The 10,947-nt window shown below is 38.7% G+C and overlaps 2 protein-coding genes across 5 annotated transcripts in view; both read right to left on the minus strand.

Moving 5' to 3' along the window:
* scaf8 (SR-related CTD-associated factor 8) overlaps nucleotides 1-1,514 on the minus strand; it is a 35,081-nt gene extending 33,567 nt beyond the window's left edge. Inside the window, exons 1-2 of one of the 2 annotated variants that reach the window (XM_031288687.2) lie at nucleotides 1,358-1,387; nucleotides 45-128 (exon numbers count right to left, since the gene is read on the minus strand). In XM_031288687.2, the coding sequence (XP_031144547.1) occupies nucleotides 45-128; nucleotides 1,358-1,387 (114 nt within the window). Of the gene's footprint in view, nucleotides 1-44; nucleotides 129-1,357 lie in introns of both variants that reach the window. The other variant, XM_035994706.1, reaches the window with a different exon arrangement.
* Nucleotides 1,515-1,631: 117 nt separating this feature from the next.
* LOC118492914 (interactor protein for cytohesin exchange factors 1-like) lies at nucleotides 1,632-10,668 on the minus strand. 3 transcript variants are annotated; one of them, XM_035994629.1, is made up of 11 exons: nucleotides 10,438-10,668; nucleotides 8,420-8,473; nucleotides 7,871-7,910; nucleotides 7,167-7,336; nucleotides 5,484-5,557; nucleotides 5,092-5,163; nucleotides 4,899-4,963; nucleotides 4,540-4,676; nucleotides 3,981-4,332; nucleotides 3,329-3,519; nucleotides 1,632-3,188 (listed from the first exon to the last, which is right to left on the minus strand). In XM_035994629.1, the coding sequence occupies exons 1-11, from the start codon at nucleotides 10,510-10,512 to the stop codon at nucleotides 2,988-2,990; spliced, it is 1,431 nt and encodes a 476-aa protein (XP_035850522.1). In that variant the 5' UTR covers nucleotides 10,513-10,668; the 3' UTR covers nucleotides 1,632-2,987. The 3 variants fall into 3 exon arrangements, with proteins under 3 accessions (XP_035850522.1, XP_035850523.1, XP_035850524.1); XM_035994630.1 differs by lacking the exon at nucleotides 10,438-10,668 and adding an exon at nucleotides 9,378-9,913; XM_035994631.1 differs by lacking the exon at nucleotides 10,438-10,668 and adding an exon at nucleotides 8,747-8,771.
* Nucleotides 10,669-10,947: the final 279 nt, after the last annotated feature.

The following is a 10,947-nucleotide window of genomic DNA, read 5'->3' on the forward strand; positions in this document are numbered from 1 at the left end:
TTATTCCCCATTACCTGCCTCATCCTTTAACACTACATACTTACTTTTATAGCTTTGATTCCAGACTTGGTGATCTGGGTCATCTTGGCCTTGGAGATTGGTGGCTTGTACTCGTTCAATGAGTACAGCTGAAAAATGAAATGAGACAACAGAGAATATATTTTGTCATTAAATGTTACTAGTAAAATGTTCTGTTAATAGTCTGTAAACGACTAACAGTTATATGAACAAGCAGTAGTCCAAAGCATCATGCCTCTAGTCTGCAAGCTAGAAAGACACGCAACCTGACGTCACGCTGCAGTGGCCAATAACGTAACGCCAATCAGACTTGGCAATCTGTTTTGAGGCGGTGTGAGAGAGTCTCATACAGTTAACAGTAAACATCACTGTCTCTATCGCTGCCAAAAGAGAGTTTAAAAAAATGATATACAGGCACTTCACTGTCAATGCGTTTGTGTAACAGCTGATTGTTTCCTGCAACAAGCCAAGCACAGTCGCAGATCTTGTTTCTTTCTCTGTGAAATTAAGCTGCCTTCAAGTGCGTTCGGAAATATCGATCACATAAAATGATCTGACGGAAAACATTAATTGTGAAATTATAAGTTACTTGTCGTAGCTAGCTACATTGGGGGGTTAAAGAACACAACAGGACGTCACACAAATTTAAGTGATCCTCCCACCGCTGCACAAGCCTGCGGCGAATCGCCGGATCGAGCTTGAATGAACACTTAGCTAAGTCTTTTGGCATAATAACGTTTGTCAATGACGACAAATGGGTGCGCTAGCGCGACTAGCTTTGAACAGTTAGCTAACCTAACGTTAGCTATGAAGCTACCTATGCAATAGTACTAGCTTAGCTCAAGTAAGGTTAGTTTATATTCTGTGCAACAGTTACGTTACACTAGGAAGCTAACGCTAATTCGGCCAGAATTGCATGGAAATAATTATTTGGCAAAAAGGCAGTGACTGCGAAGTATTTTACCCACGTCCATATTAGCTAGTTAGCTCACCAAGTTATCTCGCAACTGAGGCGGTTTTGCTAACTTGTAGCTAGCTAACGTTAGCTAGCTAGTTAGTTACCGTTAGCACCAGTCTGTGGAAAATATTTTCTCATAGACTTGCAACCAAACACGAGATGTGTTAAGAAATATAATCTCTTAACAGTACAGTCAACATGAATTAGACACAGAATAATTAAACGTTGTCGCTGTATTATTGTGCAGACAACGGCCTTGTGTGAGACTACCCTACTCTCCTGCTATTTGATGCTAAAGTTAGCATACTAGCTACCGCAAATGTGAATAAGACATTTTCTACTATCACTGTGTTCAGAATTGTGCAAGGGTTTCAAACAAACCTCATTGTTAAAGTGTTTGACGGCCTCCATAGTTTTGCTCGCAGTTGACTGTAAATATTTACAGATATCTCCTCAATAACCGGTTAGAGACATGCATGCTCGACGTTTAGTGAGATGGAGGAGACTGCCAATATGGCGCATAACCTCAGTAGGAAATCTGCAGAGACCGACGACTCCTAGCGTCTGTTTCGGGACACTACAAGTAGTACCAAAATGTCTACACAAACACATCTCATCTTTGGTGACATTGACCACATAAATAAAGTGGAAAATGTTCATTCTTGAAAAAACACTTTATTTCCCTGTATACAAACAAGCACACTGACTTTCATACCAGAATCGATATCAAAGAGAATTAACAACACACATCCATGTACAACTATTTACACCAAGTTAAAATTTAACATGCACAACATATGAAACATAATTCAGCTTGGTTGAGCCCCTACCAGTAGGTGTTGATGTCAGATGACCCTGCTGGCCATTCCTAAACATGTTTCTTTCTGGAGCTGTGGCTGTGCTCCACTGTGCACAGTCACATTATGCCTGATGTCTGTATCTGAATGACCTCATAATTTTCTGCTTATGTGGGTCTGTTGAACTTGTTTGTAAGGGCCTGGGGTGGTCTGCCTTCAGGAACAATATTAGATTTTTTTCCTGAGAATTATCCACCATGCATCCTGTGTATAAATGCAAACGAAAACTGCTACATCCTGCCTTAGGTCCAATAGACTGCATACCATTGTTTAGTAATAAAATATTTTTCACATTTGCAATAAAATATAAATTAAGTTGTCTGTTACTGTCAGTGCTTGTTGTCAAAAAAGTCCAAAGCATGTTTGCATTAAGGTTGGAATTCATCATCTAAAAATAGTATGCTTTGGTTAAGTAGAATACATAATTACATAGCATTTTCTTCTGAAACTGATGCGATTTCTTATGTCTTGGCTTTAAATTACATTGCAGTAACAATGATTTGACACTTTGACTCTTAAAATTAAAATCTGAAATTATCATGACTTGTGACCAACATTTATTCAGTTAGCGCATGCCCTGGTGTTCAGTTTGGAAAGTCTTAATGATATAGTATGATGAAGCATGATGATATAATTTCTTGGCTGAACAAACACACCAATCATTCAAAACAGTTGCTGTAAAAACCATGTGTAACAGGCAGTGATGGTGCATGGCACCAATAATTGACTGAAAACAGTTAAAATGTGTTCACTGATTAAATCAGATCGATCAAGTAGATGGAAACTACTATAAACACAAATGTTTCCATGCAGAGAACAATGGATCAATTATTAAAACATACTCCATCATTCCAAATATTAAAACAATTTATGCATAGATTTATAAAATTACAACATAAAACAATCATTTGTAAAATTTGATCTTACAAAACAAACAGTAAAAGTAATACTAAGACACATTTCACATTTTAATGTGACCTGCTAATCATATAATGTCTGCATCATCTCCATTTAGGAACTAAAAACACTCTTCTTCATTGATCCAGTTACTTGTTGAATAGCTGATATGGAACAGTAGTCTCAATTGAAAACAGCAGTTGGGTGTGTGTAAATGTAAAAGTCCTCCAGGTCCAGACACCAGTCATGAGGAGTCTTTATAAACTGGTCTCAACCACTGGAGCAGCAATGACTGATGCTGCAGCTTTTGTGGCATTTGATGCCACCTGCTGGTCCTGTTTAACACAGATCTCCTGCACCAATGGTACATTGGCCTCCTTCCACTCTCTGAACTTGCTTGAGGTAAGCCCCGGGTCTGACAACACCTGCTCTATTGCCTGTAGGTCTGCCTCTTTTGACTGCAGCAGAAAAGGAGAGAGAAAAATGTTATAATTGCAGCTCTCCAAATCTAAAGAATCAACATACTTGTGCAATTCACACACTAGCTGTACTGTAACCGTGTAGTATAAAATAAAAAGTGGAAAAACAAAATATGTACCTTTAATGTGCTGTTCAGAGTCCTGATAAGGTGCAATTTATCATTGACAGCGTTGTTTTTACAGCGTTTTATGAAGGAGGCCCTAAATTCCCTTTTTGTGGATGGTTTACGATCTCCTATTGGCGAGAGGCTGGCCTCTTTTAGACGAATATACAGCTTCTCCATCTCATCTGAACTGTTCCCATGACCCCCTGCAACAAGAATAGGTAATACTGTATCATCACCATACACATCAAAAAGATTTCATTGATTAACTACATGTTCTGCAGGGATGAAAGGTTCCTCAAGTCACAGAGACAGCAACATGCATTGGTGCCTGATCAAAAATATAACACTGCTTAACAAAACACAGATAGGTCACAGACAAAGGAGACAGGGTACAACATATATTAAATATAATAAAATGTGCCAGCAAATGCATTAACTGACATATCTTCCTTTGAGCAAAGATTTTAACCAGTTTTAAAAAACAGGAAATGCTCTCTGCTATCATGTTTCGTTACGAGTGGAAATGATACAGCAGATATTATAATTTGCAGTCTTCTTTATTTAAAATGAAAGTTTGATCAAACAAAAACAACTGTTTTAAAGTTTTTAAAGTATAAAAGTCACAAAACCATAACCAATCAAAAGGAGTAAAATAAAGTCTCACCTTCATTTTTAGCACCTAAAACAACCTCCTGTGACTCCCCCTCCGCACCAGGGCTTTCCTCACTGGATCCCGCTTCCGGAGGGTCCGGGTGAGGCGAGTTCTCCAACGTCTGGGGGTCATCCTCGTCTTCCGTTTCCTCCTGCGGAGGTCGATGTGAGTGTACTTGAGCTGAGCACACCACAGCTGTTTCCCCAGTGGGAGGGGATGCCTGCGAGACCAGGTCCAACCAGGACTGCCGGTGCTTGGCGAGCGAGGAGGTGGAGCTCTGTGATGTCATCGTACTGACGGGAGACGAGAGCGAACCGTTGGCTTCGCTGGGGACTGCGGAGGAGTAGGGAGGCGGAAGGGTACCCTGAAAGACAAATGCACTATGGTCAGACGTAATACTGTACCATAAATTAAAAAAAGGGTTTTGTTCAGTCAAATACGGCAGTTTTATTACATATGGAAAGAAAGAAATTGTGTGCATTTTAAAACCAAATGACCAGCTCCACAAGAATAAACATAGATGTGACTGATGGTGTGGTGGTCGACTATTTGTAGAATAGACATGACTGACCTGATGTGTGCTTCCAGGTGGACCGGACGCATCCACGGAGTCCCGCAGGGTTTGTTCAGAGTATGGTGGAGGGGGAATCTCTGTGCTTTCAGCTTCTTCATGGTCACTGGCTTCACTATAACATTCTGTATGACACACACACACACACACACACACTATATAACATAACACATACAACCAGAATCTAGAAGATCTTTAACTTTACAATTAATCTAAGCAGAGAAACTGAACTCTCATGAAATCATTCCAAAACTAATCCCATTAAATAAAAAAAAAAAAAAGCATTTTTTTTGTCAAGCTAGGACAAGGCTGCTTTTCTTAGTTATAGTAATACATTTCTGATTGACATGGATGCTCACCGATGGCAGTGTTTCTTTCTGTTCGCTCATAGTGAATGGCGGCTAGCCCAAGCTTATTCAACCATCTGAAAAAGAAAACGGACCTTCAGCTCAATAACATTTGACAGAACAAGACAATACTATATAGACAATACATTTTTCAAAAAACACCCTTCGAGAAATACATACAATGTTGTACTTTCAAGTGACTTACAAGTTCATCTCCTCGTGGCTCTCAGCAGCAAAATAAAACATCATGACGTGCGGGTGGCACGCTTTGAACGCACTGCGTGAGGAAAAGTAAACGGAAAGCAGTTAAGACAGAATGAGAAAAGGACTCTACTGGAATGTATGTAAACTTTGAGTTAAACTCATTTATTTTTACATTTATATTTCATTTTTATATTTATTTTTTTATTATTCTACATAATTGACCATTTTTTAGATTGTTTCAAGACTATACTCTTCCTTTCACTGTGTTTGGGAGCAATTTCTGTCATTCAAGTCCCACATTAGATGTAGTTCCTTTTTTAATTCAAACCACTGGTGGTGTGTCTTATCTGATTATCTGATTGAGATGAACCAGAAACTAAACTATGAGCTTACTGTTTCTTCTTGCACTCTATGGCTCTGTCGATCATGAAGTTGGCGAGGTCAATGTAGCCTTCAGCCTTTTCTGCCTGCAACGCACAGATTAAACAGTGTTACAGCGTTACAAACAAAAGGATGATGTCAAACCACTTCCTGACAATGACACCTACAGTTGTATTGCAGTAGGCTACTTCTTCTATTTTGTCCTGTCATGTGAAGGTGACATAGAGTAGATCTGATTGAGGTCATCGTGCCAGTAAATCAAGCTCGTCAGTTATATGTATGCCTTTATCAGAGTCTGAAGGGCTATTAGTGTGACACCGTCGCATTCAGGAAACACAGTGACACTGCTTGGCAGCTCCTGCAGTGACCGGCTGGCAGGGAGACAGCTGTGACAGAAACAAGTATGACTCATCTGCAGCTGCAGCCTCGGATGCCTCACACTGTGCTTATGTGACTCAAAAAGTTAAAAAAAAGATAAATGCTGTTTTAAGATTCAGCTTCATTTGGTTTTTGTTCTATTTCGCAAAAATAACTACTGTAACGCAAAAAACTATTTTCTTAAAAAGTACTAAGAATGAAATGACATTGGATCTGATTACAAATGGATGGATCTGGGTCTACAGTTTTTTGATTGTTGCTTAAAAAGGTGCAAATGTTTCACTGCAGTACTTCATACATATGTAAATACAATGCACTATGACAAACTGTGTCCTGAGTTTCATTTTGAACATACTGATGGATATTGTTGATAAAAAAAAAAATTTAAACCACATTTTTTTTTAAGTCTTTCTTTCAGAACCTTGTATAGAGAAACATATTTCCTCTACTAGAAATATTTCCCTTCCCAATATTTTTAATTAAAAAAAAAAAAGAAACACAGTCAACATTTGACTATTTGTACAGATCCAAACGTATTTGGTTTAAATGCATTTCATTGCTTACGTCATCAAACAGCAAACAGAAGTGAATTATAACCATTGTGACAAGAGTTACTGAACTAAACACAGTTTAAACCTGTTTTTTTTCCTGCTACACTGCAATACCCCTATTGTTTTCCAAAAACGATTACAAAAATATTATTAACACACACCACATCTGCTGCTGAAGATAGTCTCCTAGAAATGCACTCACATACATTTACTGTCTGAAATGTTTGCTAAAAACAACAAAATAAGTATATTTTCGTGATCTGTTTTTTTGAGCCACAGACAGGTCGAAAGTATTGAGAGACCAAACAAAGGCATTGTTTGTTATGGCCTTTTCATAGGATTTGATGACATTAACAAAAATATTAAAAGGTGTTTTGAATGTGAAAAAAAAAACAAGAATATTGCAGCCTTATTTTCTTAAAGCACAGCATAGAGAGAGGGAGAACGAATATGTCAGAGCATTTCACAGCCTGAGGTAAAACCTACATTTTACGTAAAAACCATCATTATAATATACTACAAAGTACGGTGCCAAACAGTACCAATTAAATAAATTTGAATTTGAGAGAGACAGAGAGCTTTAGAGCTTGGAAATCGGAGAGAGGACTTTACTTTATTGGCATTTATTTTGAGTAATTCTGTGTAGCTCAGGGTTTGCAGAACTACAGTTGCTAACTTACGTTTCTGTGAACAGTGATGAGCTTTGACAGCAGTTGGACATGTGTGCATCATAAATGGGTCCTGATGAAATGGGTGTTTTACTCACCAGCTGGTTGTTGTACCAGTAGAGAGCCGTCTTCTTCAGCACAAACCAGTACTTCTTCCATTTGATACCCAGGAAGCCTTTGCTCTCTTTCTTTCTGTACAGCCAGCCCTGGTGGTCTGGTTGACCCAGCTCTTTGACCGAGATTCGTCTTCTGCTCATTGTACCATTGCCTGTGCACAGAAAACACATGCACATGAATGCACTGAGACCTCCTCCCCTTTGTCCACAGAGAAGCAAAGCCACAGTTAAACGAAAGTATAGCATTAGAGGAAACAAGAAGTTGCAGAGTCTAAAATCCTAAACACAAACAGCCCAAACTTTTCCATTTGAGACAAAATAGGCCAGTGCGTTTGATCAATAACAAAATTAATTCTAAAAATAACACTGAACAAACCCACACAGCTTCCACATTTCAAAGGTGCTATTCCACATTCAGCCTACCTGTTCCAGTTATGAATCAGCCTGGCTTAATGATTACTGATAACAACATAAAAACCACAACTCGATTTGGCTTCTAAGAAGAATCCAAGGCATTGTCACAGAGAGCCAAAATAGGGAAGAACTGAAGTGAACGTAACTGAGCATTGTCTAAAGCCCTCTGCACACACCAATTGCCCTGCCACTTCACACGCCCACAGGGTCCAAATTACAGTTGAGGGCACACACAGAGACAACGTGATGAGAGCTTAACAGTGACAACTTACCTCCTTGGGTCTTCTTCTTGGATTTGTGTCGGAGGGAGACCTTTTTGGAGGAGAGCAGAGGAGGCAAACGTTAGGTCAGAGGCAGTAGAGGAGAGGAACACATTAGCTCTTCTCCAGACCCCACAACTGAGAAGAAGAGGCAGTCTGGAACATCCTGTTTCTCACATAGTGTCACATGCATTTTCTCTCTGCTGTTCTCTCTATCTCTCCACATTAACACACCCCCACGCTGCTCTCTAACATCCTCCTCTGTGACTTGACTTTCTGTCTTTTGCTTTGTCTCTCTCTGCTCTACTTTTCTCTTAACTTTCAAATAAATAACTTAAACTAAAACCCAAAGAGAAACCAAACTAGACAATAACCAGCTAAGCATCCGGTGGATTATAAACCCTTGGTGCTATAAATACTTAACTTTCATCTGTCATCATAAAATAGGAGAAGCAGAAGTAGTTCCCCCATTAAAAATGATAGCAGGGTTTGTATTTCATTGATTGTGAGAACAAGGCAACCTCGGCCTGTGTCAGACACAAAAAAGGAAGAAACACTTACAGGGTTGTAGTCATCGGCAGCCATTGAAGGGGGTACTGATATGGGGAAGGCAGCCTGTTGAAAGAAACCAAAAGATACACCTTATCCACAGATGCGTAGGTTGACAGTATTACTTCCCACAGATAAATGGGCAGAAAGTCATCATCAATTATTTGCCCGAACATGACAAGAGGAAGTGACGTCATGGGCAGACAGCACAGACAATGTTTCAATTTTTTTCAGAGTGAAAAAAGTGAGTAGAAAAAGCAGAAATACTGTACTCCTATGGAAATAAGTCAGAAAAAAGTTTGAAAACTTAAAAGGTTACTGCTCATGAACAGCACTTACTCACAGCTAGTGGCACAATTGCCACTCTCAGCAATTCAGCGTATGACACATACCCACCTACACTACCTAAAAGTACTGACGATTAAAAAGCTTCTTTGCAATATCACATTTAACAAAACATTGTTTTTTAGCAGTGTCACGCACAATGCAATGTCTCAACTTAAATGACCAGTGACATGAAGGGTATTGAGAAACAGTTATGGACTAACTTCCTCTGCATACTTAAGTTCCTTATTTGTAAAGTGGCAAAGCTTCCTAAGAGAGACAGAGGGAATATCACAGACACACAATATCAAACATTTAACTTGCCATAATATAATACAGCAAAAATCTGGGTATAACTTCACAGAAATGAAGAATTTCACCCACCCATTATACTTCTGTGATTTGAAATACCTCCCCCAAAGAGTCTATTTATCATACAACCTATATATGATACCTTGTCAGATTGAGTGCTATACAAGAAAAACAGCCTTGAGGTCAGGACATGTAAAAGCACAGGTCTGGTCACAGGGTCCCGAGTTCAAGTCGTGATGCAGTTGTTCGCATTCAATCACTCACCAAAACTCACCAAACTTAATCTACAAATGTCCACAGTGAGAACAATAAAAGAAGAGAGGAAGAAGCATACCTGGTACTTTAAAACTTCACTAATTGGTCCAAACACCACACACAGGTACAGTATTGTATCTACTTACTCTAAAGGCTTACACAATGACAGCAAACCATAGCCAACAGCTCTTATCTAAAACGAACCCGTTGTGTGTCAATGTGTATGCCTGTGTGTGTGTCTGTCTTGCACAACACAAATGCATCACAGTTTGTTTTCCGGGTTGTGAGTTAACTAGCTAGATGATGATCACCACAGAAACCACAGCACAAGTCTACTTACCGTGAGGGTGTGTGTATGTGTGTGTGTGTGTGTTAAGTAACTTTAAGTTACAGATTTCCAGTTTCAATTTGTAAATGTGAAAGGTTATGTGTAAGTTCCTGTTGGATTTGTTTTGCAGTTGTGAAAGTGTATTTTAAGTTCTGAGATCCATGGATACTGAACAAATAAATCGGATATTTCTGGCTTCAGTCAGTTGGCAGCTATCTGCTAACCACATAAACCTAACGGTTTTCTTTTTTTCCCCTTCAATGATACCAGAATATAGTTAGCTTTACAGAACGAGTAGTAGGTAAGAACCGAAGCATCACATTTTTAGGTTGTGAATGTGAATACAAAAAAGTAAATACATTTCACAAATTTAAAAATGGGTAAAAGGTGTGTAATAAAATATAACTGCTAACGTTAACACATTACCAGGTTGCATCGTAGGTTCATTTTAAGTAGCCTAGATTTTTAAAACCAAAAACACGGTTTCTTTTTTTTTTTAAATGTTAAATAAGTTAATGTAGGCCCAAATGTTTTCAGTATTTCTAAAAAAAATAAATAATTGAATCTTTAATTTAACCACTCAAACGGCACTTAAAATAGCTATCATTAACATTCAAATGCAATTTTGCCGGAGTTAAATGCGAGTAAAAAACAACAACCTTACACCCGTAAAAAATAGCCTGTAGTCGGGTCAGTCCCGTCATGTCAAACACATATGCTTTTTTCTAGCGGCCTAGCTAGCCAAAAACATCGCCTGTGAGCAAATTAATTAGTTTCGGACATTTTAACAAAATATATAATATTACTGTACCTGCCAGCATAACGTGAACGACTGTAGACTGGTCCGAAAGCTCTGCTCAAAGTCTGCCCAAACATTGGCGAGCATGTCGGAAAAGGACAACGAAGAAATTCAAAGAAAGCTCGGCTGGTTTCAGGTGAGTTCAGGACCTCTTTGGGTGTTACCCTCTTTCTTCACCTGAAAGGGTGTAACACCCAAATTCAAATTCGAGAGACAGGAATTGTGATGTCACTTTTATTTTTATTTATTTTATTTTTAAATTTAAACGCAGCAACAACTTGTGACCGATGAATGCATCGTTATTGTATTGCACTTAAGTGAAATTAATAGTTTAGCTCAGGAAGTCCTCGCAGTTCCTACTCATGGCCACTAGGTGTCGCTAAGTTACCGCTATGTAACAGACTTTTGAGCCACCAAAACAATGGCAAAAACTTAACATTCAGGGCATATACTGCAGAGCTATAGCACATGCAATGTAGTGGCGAATACATTTAGGATTATTTTTTTGTTTTATTCTTTAAA

The sequence above is a fragment of the Sander lucioperca genome, chromosome 18, assembly GCF_008315115.2.
Source record: "Sander lucioperca isolate FBNREF2018 chromosome 18, SLUC_FBN_1.2, whole genome shotgun sequence".
Lineage (NCBI taxonomy): Eukaryota > Metazoa > Chordata > Actinopteri > Perciformes > Percidae > Sander > Sander lucioperca.

Excerpts from the sequence above, each read along its gene's own strand:
- LOC118492914 (XM_035994629.1), bottom strand. The coding sequence starts at position 10,512 with ATGCTCGCCAATGTTTGGGCAGACTTTGAGCAGAGCTTTCGGACCAGT. Across the intron at positions 7,337-7,870 it reads CAAGAAGAAGACCCAAGGAG|GCAATGGTACAATGAGCAGA; the intron begins GTAAGTTGTCAC and ends TTCTGTGCACAG. Across the intron at positions 3,189-3,328 it reads CTCTGAACAGCACATTAAAG|TCAAAAGAGGCAGACCTACA; the intron begins GTACATATTTTG and ends TTTCTGCTGCAG.